This window comes from Jaculus jaculus, chromosome 1 (genome assembly GCF_020740685.1).
Source record: "Jaculus jaculus isolate mJacJac1 chromosome 1, mJacJac1.mat.Y.cur, whole genome shotgun sequence".
NCBI lineage: Eukaryota > Metazoa > Chordata > Mammalia > Rodentia > Dipodidae > Jaculus > Jaculus jaculus.
This window is the reverse complement of record NC_059102.1, coordinates 161,197,996-161,217,082: the sequence shown is the minus strand read 5'-3', so window position 1 is coordinate 161,217,082 and position 19,087 is coordinate 161,197,996. Positions and strand designations below refer to the sequence as shown.

Here is a 19,087-nt window from a genome sequence, read left to right as displayed (position 1 = left end):
TGAACACCTTTAACCATTGAGCCATGCCTCCAACCCCACATTCCTTGTTGCAGTCTTCTTTTTGTTGATTTGTAAGACTTTTTAAATATTTTTATTTAATTTATACATAATCTTTATTTACTTATTTGCAAGTAGAGAGAGAGATAGAAGAGAGAGAGAGAGAGAGACAGAGAATGGGCATGCCAGGGCCTATAGCTACTGCAAACGAACTCCAGACACATGTGCCCCTTGTGCATCTGGCTTATGTAAGTCCTGGGGAATCGAACCTGGGTCCTTTGGCTTTCACAGGCAAACACCTTAACTGCTAAACCATCTCTCCAGCCCTATTTTTATTAATTTATGAGAGAGAGAGGGAGGGAGAAAACGGGCCTGCCAGGGCCTCTACCCACTCAAACAAACTCCAGATGTGCCACCATATGCATATGGTTTACATGGGCTCTGGGGAATTGAACCTTGGTCCTTAGGCTTTGCAGACAAGTGTCTTAACCACTAAGTCATCTTCAACCCAATTAAAAAATTTTTTTTTCATTTTTATTTATTTATTTGAGAGTGAGAGAGAGAGAGAGAGAGAGAATGGGTGCGCCAGGGCCTCCAGCCACTGCAAATGAACTCCAGACGCATGTGCCCCCTTGTGCATCTGGCTAACATGGGTTCTGGGGAATTGAGCCTCGAACCAGAGTCCTTAGGCTTCACAGCCAAGCACAACCACTAAGCCATCTCTCCAGCCCCATCCGACCCAATTTATAAGACTCTTTATTTCATTCCAGCTATCACTGTCATTTTCAAATGTCTATTGTCATTCCACTAATGACTGAGTTCCTTTTCATGTAATCAATTAATTTTTGTAATAAAGCTTGTGCTTTATTTTTATTTTTTTGCAAGGTAGGGTCTTTGCTAGCCCAAGCTGACCTGGAATTCACTATGTAGTCTCAGGGTGGCCTTGAACTCATGGTAATCCTACTACCTCTGCCTCCCAAGTGCTGGGATTAAAGCTGTGAGCCACCACGCCCAGTTTAAGATTGTGCTTTATTTTATTTTATTTATTTGAAAGAGAGAATGGGCGCACCAGGGCCTCTAGCCACTGCAGACAAACCAGATGCATGCACCCCCTTGTGTATCTGAATTATGTGGGTCCTGGGGAATCAAACCTGGATCCTTTGGCTTTGCAGGCAAGTGCCTTAACCCCTAAGCCATCTCTCCATCCCAAGTTTGTGCTTTTTTTTTTTTTTTTTTCTTTTTGAGGTAGAGTTTCACTCTAGCCCAGGCTGACCTGGAATTCACTATGAGGTCTCAGGGTGGCCTTGACCTCATGGTGATCTTCCTACCTTTACCTCCCAAGTGCTGGGATTAAAGGCGTGTGCCACCACACCTGGCTCTTTTTTATTATTATTATTATTATGAGAGAGAATTGGTGGGCCAGGGCTTCCAATGACTGCAGTCAAAATCCAGACATGGGCTGGAGAGATGGTTTAGCAGTTAAGCACTTGCCTGTGAAGCCTAAGGACCCCTGTTCAAGGGTAGATTCCCCAGGACCCATGCTAGCCAGATGCACAAGGGGGCCCACGTGTCTGGAATTCGTTTGCAGTGGCTGGAGGCCTTGGCGTGCCCATTCTCTCTCTGTCGCTCTCAAATAACTAAATAAAAATGAACAAATTTTTTTTTTCTTAAATCTAGACGTGTGCCATCTTGTGCACATATGTGACCCTACATGTTTGTGTCACCTTGGGCATCTGGCTTACGTGAGATCTGGAAAATCGAACATGGGTCTTTCAGCTTTGCAAGCAAGTGCCTTAACCATTAAGCCATCTCTCTAGCCCAAGCTTTTTTTTTCTTTTTCTTTTTGTATTGGGATTTAAGGTGTGTAACACCATGCCCAGCTCAAGGTTGTGGGGGTTTTAAATATTTTTTTTTATTTGCAGAGAGAAAAAGAGGGAGTGTGTGCATGCCAGGGTCTCTAGCTGCTGCAAATGAACTCGATGCATGTGCCACTTTGTGCATCTGGCTTTACATGGGTACTCAGGAATTGAACCCAGGTCATTAGGCTTTGCAGGCAAGCACCTTAACCATTGAACCATCTGTCCAAACCTGCAGCATGTTCATTGGAGTTTCCTGTAAGATATTCTTTTCTCTTCCAAGTCATACAGATACTCTATGTTTATTTCTATTACAATTCATTTTTTTTCTAGTCGTGGTGTGTAACTGTGCATGGTCATGTGTGTGAAGGCACATGTAGTGGAGGTCAGAGGACAACTTTTTGGGTGTTGGTCAACTTTCTACTTTGTTTTGAGGCAGGGTCTTTTGTTCACCATGGCATTTTGGCCAAGTTAGATCATCTGAAAGCTGGGAAATTCTCCTGTCTCTGCCTCCCTCCTTGCCCTCAGTGTGCTGGGACTACAGAAGCCCACCAGAGTGTCTGGCTGATAATGAAAACTCAGGCACCCACACTTTCATGGCAAACATTTCATCCACAGAACCATCTCCCCAGCCCCACTAATAATTTTTATCTTTCACATTTAGGTTTGTAGCCCATCTAGACAGTGTTGTCCAGCAGAAATATAAGATGAGCCACACAGGTAATTTAAGATGAGTTGGGGAAGTGGGCAGAGGGTACAGCTCAATGGTAGAGCACTTGTCCAGCATATAGAAGGCTCTGGGTTTCATACCCAGTATCACAATAAGCAAGTAAATAAATCAAAATTTTCAATAAACACCAAAAAGATAAAAACAAAAGTTTGAAATTCACTTTAATACTTTTGACATCATTTCAATACATAATCAATATAAAAGTTGAGATCTTATTTTTTCCCTCTGAAGTCTTTGAAATTCAGCATTTTATACTTGCAGCACATCTTAGTTAGACTTGCTGTACTTCAAGTGCTCAGCAGCCACATTTGACTAGTGGCTACCATGTTGGACCACATAGGATGAACTCACACTTATCATTGGTGTTAAATAAGAATGTAAACATATTCATCTCTACATAAGCTATCTTTTTTGAGATAGGCTCTCACTCTGTAACCCAGGTTGTTCTGAATTCACTATGTAGACTAAACTGGCCTTGACCTCATGTCTCTCTACCTGTCTCAGTCTCCCAAGTGCTGGACTTTTAGGTGTAAGCCACTATGCCCAGCTTGTAATTTATTCATTTTCTGTTCATATTTCCCCACTGATTTGCAGCACCTGCACTGATGGGGTTTTCATGCCATTCACTGTCCCATTCTGTCATCTTTCCTGGATCTTGTTCTCTTTCCCACCCACATCTGAAAGCATCTCTCCCCATCTTACTTCCTAGCCCCATGCCTCTCCTCTATCTCCATTCTGTCCTTATGGAATCGTGTTTTGAAACAGCATTAGCTGCCATGCGTGGAGATGATCCTCACATCTCCTCTCTTACCTTCCCATTCACAATGGCTATTCTACTGCAGTTGGTGGCCCTATTTGCTCTTTAGCTCTTAAATTGATCAAATCTGCTAAGTCCTCTCACACACATACTGTATTTCCTTCTAAACTGTCTCATCATTACACCAGGCTTGCAGGTTTGCCACCTCAGGGTGCAAATGCCCAGCTTCCATGAGCACTCCACAATGACTGTCTCCTCCTTTCCCCAGCTGTACTGAGAAGGTATCTGTGTCATGTCTGTTTAGTCTCGAGATGGACTGTTGTATTCATGCACTGGTACTGTGGAGTACGTAATCTGCCCATCTTAGGAGAAAGGGGTAATTATCCCATGGGTGATCTGTTCTGCCAAATCTCATGTCTGGAGCTCATTCCAGGGCCTGCTGTGCTAGTCCTTGGCCGGCACACACCTGACTGGTTGTTTTTGTCTTGACTAATGGTAGTCAGGGGTCTTCAGCTCATGGCCTTTGGCCATTTATGCTAAAGATATTGGTAGGTTTACTGGAAAGATGGTTGTGTAGAGAAAATAATGCAGGAACACAGTTTTTTATGTGGGGAGAGGGAGTCACCAAGGAGTAGTCACCTCCTTCATCTGGAGTCAAACAGACATGAATCCTCCAGTTTTAACATTTTAAAAATATTTCCATCTAGAATATTCTGTGTTTATTTTACATGGTCAGGTTGCAGCTCATGGCTTCCTAAAGTAACATCATTCTAGAGTTCTAGAATCTGTCACTCCTTTGATTCCCATGTAAGCTCCCCTGAATCTGACGAGGAGCTAGAAAGTAGGGTGCTCAATGCTCCATTGTTGGCTGAGGAGTAGCTGAGACTAGGTTGTGGCAATGTTTCCTACTGTTCATGACTGAAAACAGCTGAAACACAAGTAAAGAAAGTTGTGGGAGATGGGGGCAAAACTCAGTGGTAGTATGCTTGCCTAGCATGCACAAGACCTGGGGTCCCATCCCTAGCACTGAAAAAAAAAAATGGTAAAGAAAATTGTGCTGCAGCAAAAGGGTAACTTGCTGCCTCTCAACATGAACACTGTTGTTTAACATCAATATGACCCACAGTGAATGTCTTTGGTCTAAAAAGAGGCTTAGCATAGGTCAATATTCTGCAAACCAGATGTCATTACTATGGGGAGATTGAGATAGGAAGGCTCTTATAATCACACAGTTCTTTGAGGGTTTGGAGGCTGGATAGAGTAGAAACCAGGCACACAGGAGACCAGAGCCAAAGGGAAGAAGAGGGGCTTAGGCAGAGAGGCTATGGTCAGGAAAGCAACAACACCAAGAGTCAGAGAGAGAAGCTAAGCTATTTAATCACCTCCTTAGCCAGACTCAAGGCTGTGGCTGCCCCTGAACAACTCCTCACACCTGGGTGCCACTAAGAGCTGCTAGAGACGGAGCAGCCACTCAAGCCAGAGGGTGAGGCAGGATTGGCAGGGGCTTCAGCACCTCCGACTCCCATCATCTGGCATTCCTGTCCCTGGGTCCTGCTTCAGCTCTAAGAGGGTCCTGGCTGGTCCCCAGGGACAAAGAACTGGATGGCGAATGAAACACCCTAGCTGTGGTAGCACAATGACCCTGAGACAGGGACAGTGGTTCCCACAGGGCCCATGTTGAGGGTGACACTATCTGCACCATAGTGGGAGATGGAGGCATAAGGCTGGGGAGTATGGAACAGATTTGGGGAGGGAGTGGTATTGGGAGTTGCCTGAGTCCCACCACCAATCTGGAATTAACAGCAGAAGAGAAAGTTGTTCTTGGGAACACTGGTTTGTTCCCAGTGACAGTTCTTGGTGATGGGCTGACCTTGGCAACAGACCCTAGCAGCAGGCAGTTGTCCTGACAAAGAGGGTGTCTCTGTTGACAGACCCTGGCAGTTTCCTAAACAGAGAGGGAGCTGGCCTGGAGTCTTGCCCCCCCACCAACTACTTGTTCTTCTTGAAGAAGCTGAACCTTTTTTCTCGTTCTCGTTCTCTGCCATCCTTGCTGCGCAATATGACAGACCCCTCAGGCTGTGACACTGGGGGCATGGTCATGGCCCGGGTCATTCCCCGGGTAGCACTGGGTACTGCTGGCTCTTCTGGCTCTCCAGAAGCAGAGGATGCAGTGGCAATGGCTGCATTCACCACCCGCAGCCAGGAACTCATCTCTGCCTGTGGGGGAGAGGGAGACATCAGCTCAGCTTTAAGGGCCCTGAGCTGAGTCAGCTGGTGGCAGACAGCAGGGGTGTATGAAAGGAGGATGTAGAAGAATGAATGAATTTTCCATTTCACTAAGAGGGAAAGGACTCCTTTAGGATAGGGCACATCAGCTGGGCATGATGGCATATGCTAATTAATCCAGCATTCAAGAAGCTGATGGCTAGAGGACTGCTGTGAGCTACAAGCCAACCTGGGCTATAGAGCGGGGCCCTTTCTCATAGAACAGAAGACTGGCAGGGGGATAGGAGCATACAATGGGACAAGGGGACAGCTCACCTCATCCTTGGCCTGGAATAAATACTCTTTTCCATCTGGTAAGCTGTTGAGAGAAAGAAGGCACCAGGCAGAGCTGAGAACTTGTGTTTGCCATGTCATTGCTACTGGGAGCTCAATTCTTGGGACTGACTGTGTAGGGAGGACACTGGGGAAGCCCTCAAGGCCAGGCCCAGATCAGATACATTTTACCCATTTCTTCAGATTCCCATGGTTTTGCAGATGTGCAAACGAAGATTCTTTTGACTGACTGTAGAGGGCCAGAGTCAGCATCCTGCCCTTACATTTACCACCCAGGATAACTTTTCTGCCTGTTCGGGTTTCCTTACTCGTGTTATTGTGGAATATAATCAGATAATATAATCAATATAATCTGCTCTGCCTCACCTACAAGTATCTCAAGTACTTGTCTCTGAAGCTCCTTTGGGTAACACCAGTCCTTCTAGACCTTGTTTATGGCCCACCCACATTGCCTCACTCCTGACTCCTCCTCCAATCCCATCCTCAGAACAGCCCTGGTTCCTACCCCAGCTTGAAGACATGTTTGCGCTTCCGATAATCAAAAGCCACACTGCCCTGGGCCCTGGCCAGGCTGACAGGCACTTCTCCATGGTATGGCATTCCTGCACTGGCTGCCTTGGCATCCTTGTAAAAGCCAAGGCTCCCACGTCGCAGAACACAGTACACATTCTGCCAGGACCTGGAAGAGACAGGGTAGAATCAGAAGGACAAATGGGCAGCAGTCTGGCCAGCCTGTGTGGGGCATGTAACCTGGGGCTCCCTGAATTTCATGGGACTTCCAGTTCCCGTCCTATCTTTAGGCAATTTGTGGTTTTCCCTTGAAGCCTCCACTGGTCCTGAATCTCAGCCCTTTCCAAGAGGATGACAGGGTGTCCCCCCTCTAAGAAGAGCTTCCCTAGAAGCCTCCTCAGAAGCAGCAACCTGAGGCCACTGGCTTTGCATGGCCAGGCCTCATACCTGTTGGCGGCCTTCTTGCCGAAAACCTCCATCTCCTGTTTGCGGCACAGCATTCCCTCCATCTGCTCTTGGGCAGAGAGCTCTGGGCCTCGAGTGGGTAAGGTGGCAACATGGGTTGACTCAGACGATCTACTCTGGGGCACTGCAGGAGCTGGGCCCCGAGGCCTGGTCTGTCGCTCTCCCCGTGGCCCATTGGCCTCATCTCCTGTGCCAGAGCTCTGTGTGTATAGGGGAATGGTATTTGTGTCAGAGGATGACATGGGAGGGACCTAACCTTGGGGATGGAAAGCTCTATGGCCAAGAACCTGTCTCCCAGTCCCTGCATTGAACCTCTGCTCTGTCCCATGCTTAGGATCCCTACCCCTTTTGTCCCTTCATCTCAGACAGTCACACCCACCCCCTCCAGAGGGACTCACAGGCCCTTCTGAGAAGCTGCTCTGCTCAAGTCTCTGTTGTTCCAACAGGGGCTGCAAGGACAAAAGGCTGTAAGAGGAGGTAGGGGATGACAGATTCTGACTGGGATATCAGGGACTTGGGGTTACCTGTGAGGACACTGTGTCTGTGCAGACCCCGTTAACACTAGGTGCCTGGGTGGATGGTGGCAATTGCAACTGGGTCCTGGAATGGCCAAAAGTGACAGAGATGAATTAATCTGTGGCTTGCTTGGGCTCAACTTCATCCTCAGCCTAGGTATTCGTTTCTTACCCATCCAAGGCAGAGTCAGGAGCTGTTTGGCCATCCACCAGATTCCCTTCAGACCGATTGACAATTGGCTCTGGAGCAGGAGGCTGTTTCCTTCGTTCCTCTTCCTCCCTCTTTCTCTTTTGCTCCTTCTCCCGCTCCTCCAACTGTCAAGAGATGCTGAGGTCAGCACACAGCAGGCCTCATGCAAGAGGAGCAGGGAGAGAGGGAGAGCTGAAATGGCTCAGCTCTAGCCAGATAAAACAAGAAGGATGGAGACGAGAATCTGAAAAGAAGGCAGGATAAGAAGCAGAGGGAGAAGTGGGGGTCTTAGAAACCCCCCCCCAGGGGAACCATCGCCTGTGGTTGGGAAAACCAAAGGACACTTTCAGCTCACATCTAAAGAAGCAGGCTCGGTGAGAAGGGAGGAAATATCTTCTCTAAGCAGTGACAGCATGAGTCTGGGGAATTGGCGGTGGTGGGGGAGGGGGTTGACACCCAGGAGTCCCCATAGTCCTTACTGCAGTGAGCTTCTCCAGTGCACTGAAACGCTCCTCCCAGGCCACTGCTGACTTCTGGAAGGCCTCATGCCGCTTGATGAGGTTCTCCACTTCATCCACTGTGCAACCCAGCTCTGCACTTCTCACCAACGGCTCTTGGCTGCACAGCCAGGCCTCTGCCATCCCTGCATCTCTCCCAAATATGAGCACTTCCAAAACTGCCAGGACAGAGCATTGCGGAAGGATCAGAGAGGGCAGTGTCAAGACATGGTAGCCATAGCAACCTCAAATACAGGGACAAAGAAACCTCTGCCCCCAAGCACTATCTGGTAGTGCCAAGTGTGAGTGCCTAGAATTCCACATCTAGGGTTCCTGGTCTTGTCCACTGTGGAAACCACAGAAAAGGGATGCCCAGACCTTCCTCCCAAACCCTAGTCCTTTCTACTGCTGCTCCCATAGCAGCTCACCAAGCTGAAGCCAGTCCATCTTCTCCTGCCACTTGTCAGCTGTCTCCTGGCGCCGGGCCTGCAGCTGAGACAGCTTCTCTGAGATCTGGAGAGAAGGACATGAGTTAGGACCTAGTGGGCCTTTCCATGTCCCTGGGAACCACCCAGGTGTTGAATAATTTCTGATGTCAAGATGAAGGGAGAATTGGGATGCAAGAGGTCCTTAAGACAAGCATCTAAGAGATAGAAAGTAAAAGGTTTTTTTTTGTTGTTTTTTTGATTGTTTGTTTTTGCTAAGCAAGAATAGGAAGCAGACACAAGAAAAACTGAAGCTGGGGATGTGATCCCAGCACCTGGTAGGCAGAAGAATCACAAGTTTGAGGACAGCCTAGGCTACTGTTATGGTTTGAATGTAAAATGTCCCTCATAGCTTCGTTAGTTTGAATACTTGGTCCCTAAATGATGGCACTGTTTGGGAAGATTATGAAACCTTTGTAGTTTTGCCTTATTGGAGGGAGTGGGTCACTGGAGGTGGGCCAGGCTCCATTTCCCATTCGCTCTCTGCCTTCCTGCCTCTGGCTGAAATGTGACAAGTTGGTCTGCCATGCATTCCTTGCCATGATGGACTAAATCACCTCAAAATAAACCCTTCCTTCCTTAGGTTGCTTCTGGTCAGCTATTTATTCATAGCAACAAGAAATTAACTCATATAGCTACATTGTAAGTTCAAGACCAGCCTGGGCTACATGGTGGGACCCTGTCTCATAAAAAGAAAAAAGAAAAGATGGAAAGTCAGCATTGAGCCCTATCCCAGTCTCTCCAGGACTCACTCACCTCCTCAGCTGCATAGTGGCTCCTGGCCAGCAGCTCCTGCCCCATATTGATGCAGGAGGAGAAGCGGTCTGCTCTGGCTTCTATCTCTGCTTTGATGCCTTGTTGGTTTTTGATGACTAGATTTGCAGAGGACACATCCCTAGATGGATACAGTGAGAATATCATTCCTGTCCCGAACTCCATCACAGCCACCAGTACCATACCATCTGTGGAGGCTGCCAGGCCCCATGGGTCTCACCTGGGCCGCTCTTGGGCATCCATTTGCAGGTTAATCCCATCCATCCACAGCATCAACTCCCGGACAGCCTTGAAGAAGCGGAACTTGTCTGTAGTGTCCAATAGCAGCTGGCGGCGGGCGGCAGAGCTTCCCTGAAGCTGGGCCCAGGCCTCAGCCACTGCCTGCATATGGTGGCCAATCTCCTCAGCCTTGTCTCCAGCATAGGCCTTCTGCAGCCGGTGGCCATCATCCTGTACCTGCTGGACCTGTGGTTACCCAGGATAGAGTCAAGACAGGGAGTCTGAGGTGCTATAGCTTCCCTTGGCCCTGATCACTGCTGTCCATTTCCTGCCTGTTTCACCATCCAAAGAGGCAGGAGGAAGAATGAAGTCTCAGGAGGTGCTATGCCACTCTCCACCCTGTTAAAGGGCCACTAGCATTTGAGCTAGCCTATCCAGGGCATGAAAGAAAGACACTGAAGACTGACTAAGTGAGATGTGCACCTTGTACAAGGATCTTGGATGGGGCTGACTGGCCTTATGGGACAAAGGATCTATGTAAAATTTCTGAGGCTAGAGTTTTAGCCTGTGTAGCAGCAACAGGTATATTTTAGTATAGCATGAAAAATCTTTCAGCCATTGGGCCCACTGGAAATATCAGGGGCCTTCATTAAAAATGTGAACATGGGGACTGGGGAGATGGCTCATTTGGCAAAATGCTTGCAATATCAAACATGAGGACCCTAGTCCAGATTCTCGGATCCCATGTAAATGACAAGTGTGGTGGTGTGCACCTATAATCCAAGCACTGAGGAGACAGAGACTAGCTGAATCAGTGACGTTTGGGTTCAGTGAGAAACCCTGTCTCAATAAGTTGTAAAGCAATAGAGGGAGACATCAATCTCTGGCCTCTACACACAGGTGAACACATGTGCAAAAACACATATGAACATGCAAGCATACATGTTGCACACACATACATATACAACTGAAAAAAATAAACATGGTGGCTGATGTCCATTGGCTAGAGATGTCATCCTGAAGTGATTCTAACCTTATCTCTAAATAATCTTCCAGGAGTACTATCCTCCTGACATTTCTGAACTCTGCCCCACTCCTAAGACATCATTCCCTCATTTCCCACCACATAGTTTCTGCGGAGCCTTCCCCACCTCCTCAGTTAGGGTCAGACCTGGGTGCTGAGGGCCTGGATGTCGTGCTCATAGGCACAGTGCCGGCGCTGCAGGGCCTCAGCTGCGTTGAGGTCACGGCCAGTCCCGTCTGGAAGCTGCTGCTGCTTGTGCTGCACCCGTGCCAGGGCTTGACGGGCCCCGTGCAGGAAGCGCTGCAGCTCGTAAGCAGCAGCCAGCACCTGACCTCGTGTGTCCAGCAGCTCAAGTAGGTCAGCCCAGGCCTCGTTGAGACTGTCCTTCCACTCAGCCACAGTGGCCTTTGCAGCATGGCCCCCTGCAATGAGCCCATTGGCCAGCGTGTTGGCACCATCTACGCGCTCCTGACCAATGGTGATGGTGTCCCGGGAGAATTCACGGAATTTGTCCTGGAGCATCTGGCGGAGGAAGCAGTTGTAGATTATATAAGCACTTGGCCCTAGTTGGGTGAGTTCTTTGCCCCATGAAGGAGTTACTTCTCCCCCCAAAACTGAGAACCCAGTGAGTCAGTGAGCAGGTGCAATTGCTTCCCCATGAGGATACATCATTAAAAATGTGTCATTGGGCAACTTCTCCAGAGAGCTTACACAAAACTAAGATGGTTTAGATGCCATTAGGTGACACAATCTCATGGGACCACCACTGTACATGTGGCCATATTTTCCTGACTCCCCAAAAATGCATTCAGAGGTTTATAGATGCTTAGAACCTTTAGCCCTTAAACAAGGATATCCTAAGTATGGTGCAGATCTCCGTACCAGAGGGCCTTAGCTCCTAAATTGTAGAGGAGAATCTAAATCACCTCACTTTGTGAAGTCTGTTGAAAGAGTAATTGGCAATAAATTTCCTTTTTGTACTCTGCTGTGGTTGACACCATGTCTCTCTTTCTGCATAATTGCTCAGATTATATATCTCAAAACTCAGGAGCACAGTGTCCACTGTCTGGGTCTGTGCCTCTAACCCACGGGCCAAGGCCCAGGTCTCACAATGGATCCTCATCTTTCCTCGTGTGGATCTTTGTGGTACTCACAGTCACATGCTCGTAGTCCTGGCCCAACTCATGAGAGGCTGCCACCACTTCACGTTCCTGGATCCACTGCTCCAGGTCATCCAGCTCTCGGCGGAGCTGGCACAGCCGGAGGTGCTCCTGCAGGCGCTCACGCCGCTCTCCTGCCAGCTCCTTCAGGCTGGCATACAACTTGTCCACCTGGGCCTGGCGGATCGAGATCCGCGTGCTGTGTGTGGTGGGAAAGCACCATGGGACTTAGGTGACTGGCTTGTTCTGTGCAGCCCTGTCCCTCTTGAGTCATGGCTTGCCAAACCCCTGCTTTGTCAGCTTCCTAGAATGTCCTTTGCACACATAATATAACAGGTGCCACAATCCCTATACCTTCCCAGAATCAGCTCTCCTTTGCTGCCAACATGCTCACCTCTCTGGGTGGTCATGGTCAATCATGTCTTGACTGCTGCTGGCTAGCTGGTGGATGGTCTGGGCATAGTCTGCCAGGGCTTGCTCCAATACCTGATGCTTCTTCACCTCTGCCTGGGCACTTATCTCATCCTGGGAGAGGGGACAATAGGTGTCAGGCAGCAGGGACCAGGGGCAGGAAGAACTGGCCACACAGACCAGACTCTTACCTTGGCTTTCTCTTGACCCATCATGTGCAACTCCTGCTCACCCATCCAGGCCTCGGCCTCAGCAGCATCACGGTAGAACTGCTGGGCCCTCAGGGCCTCCTCCAGTCGCTTCCGCCGAAGTTCTAGCTCATGGCTCAGGCGTTTCCATATTTCCTGGAGTTCAGCCAGCTCCGGACCTGCTGCTGCTGCTCCCAGTGCACGTTGCCTCTCTTTGAGATCTGCAATCCGGGGCTCATGGCCCTGGATCTCCTTCTGCAGAGTCTGTCCAAGCCACAGAGGAGGATGTGCTAAAACACTTGCAAAGGGAACCCCAATCCTATATTCCTTTAGCCTTTTCAACCTTGAAGACTTCACACTCTTGCCTCTCCTTCCTGAATCCTCTCTCAGACCCTTTCTCAGGCCTAGGTACATGTAAATGGTGACTTTAATGCTCACACACTCTTATCTTAGAACCCACCTTCCTGAGAGGAGAAAGGTAAACCACCGAAATTTAGGGCTATGCAGCATCAATTTGAGGTCAGAGAAATCCCCAAATTAGGATAAAACAGACATCTGAATGTGGGAAGCCCTTTTCTTTTGCCCTTACCCCTCTGCCTCACCTGGTTTTTCTTCATGAGAAGCTGGACGCTGGGTAGATCCTTGCCATGTTCCATGGAGCTGGCCATGGGTAGCCGCTCAGTCACCCACAACTGGATGAGAAAGACAGAGCCAATGAAGGTACAGCACAGCCAGCACTTACTGGAGCTACAGGAATACGTGGAGGGAACGACATCTCTGACTGTGGGGAAGAGGGACTTGGAGAAGATGTCGGAGCATCCTTAGAGGGGAGATTCTCAATGCCTGAGGAGAAGGAATGAAGCACTGCAGGCATCTTCCCAGTGTCCAGGAAGGAGGCTGGAGAGCCATGTGGCTGGGAAAAACTTGCCAAGATGAAAATTCTGTCCCATGCCCAGCCCAATGACTCACAATCTCATCTTCCACATCCCGGTGGAACTGGTGCTGCTCACGCGAGGCCTGCAGGTGCTGGCAGCGCTCCTTCATGGGTTGGTGCAGGGCCCTGAACTTCTCCTCCACAGCCCTTGAGGTCCTCTCCACCTCCCCTGCACTCTGGTCTTCCTGGGCCAGGGCCTTAGCTTGGGCCTGGATTGCCTCCACCTCCTTCTCTCTCACAGCCATCTCCCGTTCTAGCATCTGCAAGTCCAGAGAAGGAAGGAGATGTCAACACTGCATTTCCACCTCCAAACTCACAATAGAAACTTGACTTAACCCCAAGGCTCACTCCAGGAAGATCATCCTCTATGGCCTGACTAGGTTGATCTCAAACCTTAATACCTATACACACACATAGGGCTGTGTGATAACTATAAGTATTATGAATTTATTGCCTCTCATTCCCAAATCCACTTCAGTTTCAAATCCACCTTTGTCTTGCTTTGAGGGGTTGAAACTGGATGGATCCCCTAAACATTTCTTTTAGGAGCTAGTACAACGTTAGGCCTGGTCAACAGTGGGCACTACAGAAATAGCACACACAGTGACGGAAAAACTGCCATGGTTCCAAAATGCTTCTTTTTTGTTCCTACAGCAAAACTGCACATAGTGCACAAGAAATCTAGTGCCTCTTCCCATTCCAGCTAGTTTGCTTGGCATTCCAGGGATAACTTTCTGCTGTTTAACATGCTCTAGCACATGATACCCCAAGCAAACTTTTACTTCATTCAGGGGGCCTCAACCCTCTCCAACAAGGCCTGAAACCCAGCCGTCTCATTCTTTCCTTGGGTATTCCTCCTCAGCCCTATAAATATTCCTTCCCTCTAACATGCTATTCCAGTATTTTTTAAAGTGTTTTTTTTAATTTCTTATTTATTTTTTAGAGATAGATAGAGGGAGAGAGAGAATGAATGGGCACACCAGGGCCTATAGCTACTGCAAATGAACTCCAGACACGTGTCACTATGTGTATTTGGCTTATGTGGGACCTGGAGAATCAAACCTGGGTCCTTAGGCTTCGCAGGCAAGTACCTTAACCACTAAGCCATCTCTCCAGCCTTTTTTTTTTTTTTAAGAAGAGTTTCATTGTAGCTCAGGCTGACATGGAATTCACTATGTAGTTCAGGGTGGCCTCGAACTCACAGAGATACTCCCACCTCTGCCTCCCAAGTGCTGAGATTAAAGGTATGCACCACCATGTCCATCCAGCTTATTCCAGGATTCTTAAGAGCAGAGAACATCAAACATAGCTCACTTTGCCTACTTTGTAAATACAGTTTTATTGGAAAGCAGCTCCACTCCTCTTATGCACTAGCTAACAATTCTTATTTATTTGCATGTATATGGATGCACCAGGGCTTCTTGCCACTACAAATGAGCTCCAGATGTTTATGCCACTTTTTCATCTGGCTTATGTGGGTAACTTGGGAATTGAACCCCTGGGCCAACAGGCTTTGTAAGCAAGTGCCTTTAACCACTGAGAAATCTTCCCAGCCCCATGTCTATTTTTTATAAGGACATAGTTGAATAGCTGTGACAAAGGCCATATGACCCACAAAAATCTAAAATATATATTAATTGACCCTTACAGGAAAAAAAAAAAAAGTTTTCTGGGCTGGAGAGATGGCTTAGTGGTTAAGGCACTTGCCTGCAAAGCCTAAGAACCCAGGTTTGATTCCCTAGTATCCACAAGAGCCAGATGCACAAGGTGATGTATGTGTCTGGAGTTAGTCTGCAGCGGCTAGAGGCCCTTGCATGCCCATTTTTTCTCTCTCTTAAATAAATAAATAAATATTTAAAAGTTTTCTGACTCCTGCTATGTAATTCTTGATATCTGCTAGGGCTTGGATGTGATTTGTCTCCTCCAAAAGTCACATTGAAATTTGGTGGCTAAGGTAAGTGTTGTGAGGTGGTAGGACTTTCAAGAGTGATTAGGTCATTAAGAGGGATTAGTGCATTTCTCATGGGATTGGATTAGTTACCAGCAAAGCAGACTATAAAGTGGGGCTGCCACTGTGTTTTGTCTCTTCCACGTGTCCCCATTTCTAGTCTGTTCTTCTGCTATATTATGTTGCATAAGGTCCTCCCAGATATATCACCAGATATTGGCACCATATTCTTGAACCTCCAGAACCATAAGCCAAAACAGACTCCATTCTTTAAAAATTACTCAGTCTCAGGCATTGTGTTATAGAAACACCAAAGACACTCAGACTATACTGTTAGTAATATTTTTTACTACTGAATACTTTGGTTTTTTTGAGGTAGGGTTTCCCTTTAGCCGAGGCTGACCTGTAATTTACTATGTAGTCTCAGGCTGGCCTTGAACTCACAGTGATCCTACTACCTCTGCCTCTCAAGTGCTGGGATTAAAGACATGTGCCACCACACCTGGCTCGGAATACCTTTTATTAAAGGTTCTCTGTCTAAATTATCAGTGTGCCGACTTCACCCCAACTGATACACACCTCTATAGATTCTGATACAGTGGTGCATACAATCAATGTGAGAAATATGAAAAGATGTGATCTTCCAGGCCTTAGAATAAACTCCTGAATTTCAAGAAATAGACAGTCTCTTCCTTTCCCCTGCTGTTCATCTTCTTCAAAGGCTCAAAACGCACCTGTTGCTTCTTAAGTAGAATGTTGACACTGGTGAGGTCCTTGCCATAGTCATCTGAGTGTAGCTGGGCCTGCAGGCTCTCCATCCAGCTCTCCAGGGCAGAGCAGCTTTGGGCAAACAGCTCAGCACGGTTGGCATCAAAGAGGCTGCGGGCCTTGGCCTGAGTGGTGGTCTCCAGCTCATCCCAGCGCCTGTGCAGGTCCTCCAGCTTCTCCAACACCAAAGCTTTCAGCTCTGGCTTCTCAAGAGTCAGTTCCCGTCCTTCCTGGTAGCCAAAGAAGGAATAAAGTGCAAGAATTAGACACTACTGAAAGTTACAGGCCAATCACAGACCAAGGACATAAAGAGCAGTAGAGCTGAAGTGTGCTAAAGTTCCAAGTTCTTATTAAGTTCTCATTAATACAGCTTTCTCAAAAGGTTGAAAAATATCTTCCAGACCACTTCTTATTGCTGCTCATACTCCTCTCCTCCATCAAGGTCCAACTTGTAAACCACTTCAATTAAAGAGCCATTACAGGTGGGTGTGGTGGCACACGACTTTAATCCCAGCACTTGGGAGGCAGATGTAGAAGGATCGCTGTGAGTTCAAGGCCACCCTGAGACTACATAATGAATTCCAGGTCAGCCTGGGCTAAAGTGAGACCCTATCTCAAAACAACAAACAAATAGCTGGGCGTGGTGTTGTACACCTTTAATCCCAGCACTTGGGAGGCAGAGGTAGGAGGATCACTGTTTGAGGCAACCCTGAGACTACACAGTGAATTCCAGGTCATCCTAGACTAGAATGAAACCCTAGCTTGAGAAACCAAAACAAACAAACAAACAAACAAACAAACCAAAAAGCCATTACAGGACTGGAGAGATGGCTTAGAGGTTAAGGCACTTGTCTGCAAAGCCTAAGGACCCAGGTTCAATGCTCTAGTACCCACATAAACCAGATGCACATGGTGGCACAGGCATCTGGAGTTCGTTTGTAGTGGCTAGAGGCCCTGGTGTACCCATCCTCTATCTGCCTCTTACTTTCTCTCTCTCATTCTCTCAAATAAACAACAAATATATTTAAAAAGCCATTATATAAGGGACTGGAGAGATGGCTTAGCAGTTAAGGTGCTTACCTGTGAAGCCTAAGGACCCAGGTTCAAATCCCTAGTACCCTTGTAAGACAGATGCACATGGTGGCAGCACAGGTGTCTGAAGTTCATTTGCAGTGGCTAGAGGCCCTGGTGTACCTGTTCTATCTCTCTTTCTCTCTCAAATAAATAAACAAACTACACACACACATATATATGGCCACTATAAGGCTGTGGAGATGGCTCAGTAGTTTGAGACACTTGCCTGGAAAGCCTGACAGCCTGGGTTCAGTTCCCCAGTACCCACGCAAAGTCAGATGCACAAACTAGTACATGCATCTGGAGTACATCTGCAGTGGCTAGAGGCCACTCATTCTTTCTTCCTCTCTCTCCTTGCAAATAAATACACTTTAGAACATATTTGCTTTTGTTTTGTTTTGTATTTTTTAAGGTATGGTCTCACTCTAGACCAGGCTGACCTGGAATGCACCTGGTCTCCCATTTCCGGCCATTCAACTCAAGGACTGTGGTTTCCAGGGAGCTCTGGGAAGCATTAGTGGCAGGTAAGCTGGAAGTGCCAGAGGTGATACCCTATACGTAGCCTACAACCAGTGGCAGAGAGGCAGGTGATGGATGAATACACAGCAATCTCATGCTTTGGGTAGGACAATACTGTTTCATGTTCTATACTCCAGAGTAGCCCAGTAGCTCTGTGCCCCAGCAGCCTGCTGACAAGGTTGGAATGGTGTATTTCCTTCCCTTCCTTCTGTCCTCCCTCCTCTGTCCCTTTTTTGGTGCTAGGAATAGAGCCTTAGCCTCACACATGGTTACAACATGCTCTATCGCTGAGCTATGCCTCTGGCCCTTGTATACCCTGTCTGAACTACTACTGTGCCTTCTGTCTCATTCCACTCCCCTCCTGGTGCTTCGTGGGGTCATCTCTCCTAAAGGCAGGCTTCTCTGGAGTTCTGGCACCACAAGCCATAAACTCAGATGTTGCTTTCAGGTCCCTTTACATGGCTGTCAGGATGAAGAGGGTCAAGGGAAGCTCTACTCAGGTCACTTCACAGCCTTCAGCACAGTCAATCCACACACTCCTTCTGTGGTGATCTGATCCAGGCTTTTCCTGACCTGGCCCAGGAGACTGTTTCTACCTTTTCCCCTACAGGCCTCACAACACAATCTGTGTTCCTGAAAAGTTGCTTCCTCCTTCTCCTAGGCACTCCTCTTTTTTTTTTTTTTTTGGTTTTCCGAGGTAGGGTCTTATTTTAGCCCAGGCTGACCTGGAATTCACTACGCAGTCTCAGGGTGGCCTTGAACTCATGACGATGCTCCTATCTCTGCCTCCCTAGTGCTGGGATTAAAGGTGTGCCCCACCACGCCCGGCTAGGCAGTCCTTTTTATACCTCTGGGTTTCTGCTTACCATATCTTCTACCCAGGTGCACCTTTCCCTTTACTCCTCATGCTCCTTGGACTGTATGGATGCTTCTGTTTCCAGAATTCTCTGATTTCCACTCTCCTTAGCTCCAGGCTTTATGGACTGCCTTTTAGCACCCATCATTTTCTGCTCTGTATTTATTTTTGCAGTCCAGGGGTTTAAACCCTGGGCCTCATACATGCTAGACAATCATTGTGCTACAGCTATATTCCTGGCCCTCTTTTCACTTTTAATGAGTCTGGATCTCACCAAGTTCCCCATGTGGCCTTGAATTTATTCTGAGCCCAGGCAATCCCTTGAACTTGCTATCTTCTTGGCTCAGCCTAGAGAGTAACTAGGATTACAGGTATGAGCTACCAAGCTGGGCTTCTACTCATATTTAATTTAGCTGTTTGTGAATACATCTCACATCCTGGCTAGTGTTATTGTTTGAGGGTGGAGCCAGTGGTGGGATTGCCTCTAATACTCGCTCAGCATCTTATATGATGGTTTACATACAGCAGCATCAAGAAAATATTTGCTGAGTAAATGGAAAACCACTGAAAACTGGTCTCCTCTCCCCACTTACCATGCCCTTGAGGGAGGGAAAGTGTCTTCTGACTACTGTGCAGCTCACAGCACTATGC

The 19,087-nt window shown here is 47.7% G+C and overlaps 1 protein-coding gene across 4 annotated transcripts in view; it reads right to left on the bottom strand.

Annotated features, from left to right (window-relative positions):
* Positions 1-2,727: 2,727 nt before the first annotated feature.
* The window catches only part of Sptbn2 (spectrin beta, non-erythrocytic 2), a 53,213-nt gene continuing 36,853 nt past the window's right edge, over positions 2,728-19,087 (bottom strand). For all 4 annotated transcript variants that reach the window (XM_045148168.1, XM_004656736.2, XM_045148176.1 and 1 more), the window contains 18 exons: positions 15,954-16,217; positions 13,307-13,531; positions 12,940-13,029; positions 12,341-12,601; positions 12,133-12,263; positions 11,733-11,937; positions 10,726-11,100; positions 9,556-9,800; positions 9,318-9,456; positions 8,505-8,589; positions 8,059-8,255; positions 7,562-7,704; positions 7,399-7,474; positions 7,273-7,323; positions 6,857-7,074; positions 6,405-6,578; positions 5,882-5,924; positions 2,728-5,557 (listed from right to left, as the gene is read on the bottom strand). In XM_045148168.1, coding sequence (XP_045004103.1) covers positions 5,330-5,557; positions 5,882-5,924; positions 6,405-6,578; positions 6,857-7,074; positions 7,273-7,323; positions 7,399-7,474; positions 7,562-7,704; positions 8,059-8,255; positions 8,505-8,589; positions 9,318-9,456; positions 9,556-9,800; positions 10,726-11,100; positions 11,733-11,937; positions 12,133-12,263; positions 12,341-12,601; positions 12,940-13,029; positions 13,307-13,531; positions 15,954-16,217 — 3,150 coding nt within the window. In that variant the 3' untranslated portion in view covers positions 2,728-5,329. The remainder of the gene's footprint in view (positions 5,558-5,881; positions 5,925-6,404; positions 6,579-6,856; positions 7,075-7,272; positions 7,324-7,398; positions 7,475-7,561; positions 7,705-8,058; positions 8,256-8,504; positions 8,590-9,317; positions 9,457-9,555; positions 9,801-10,725; positions 11,101-11,732; positions 11,938-12,132; positions 12,264-12,340; positions 12,602-12,939; positions 13,030-13,306; positions 13,532-15,953; positions 16,218-19,087) is intronic.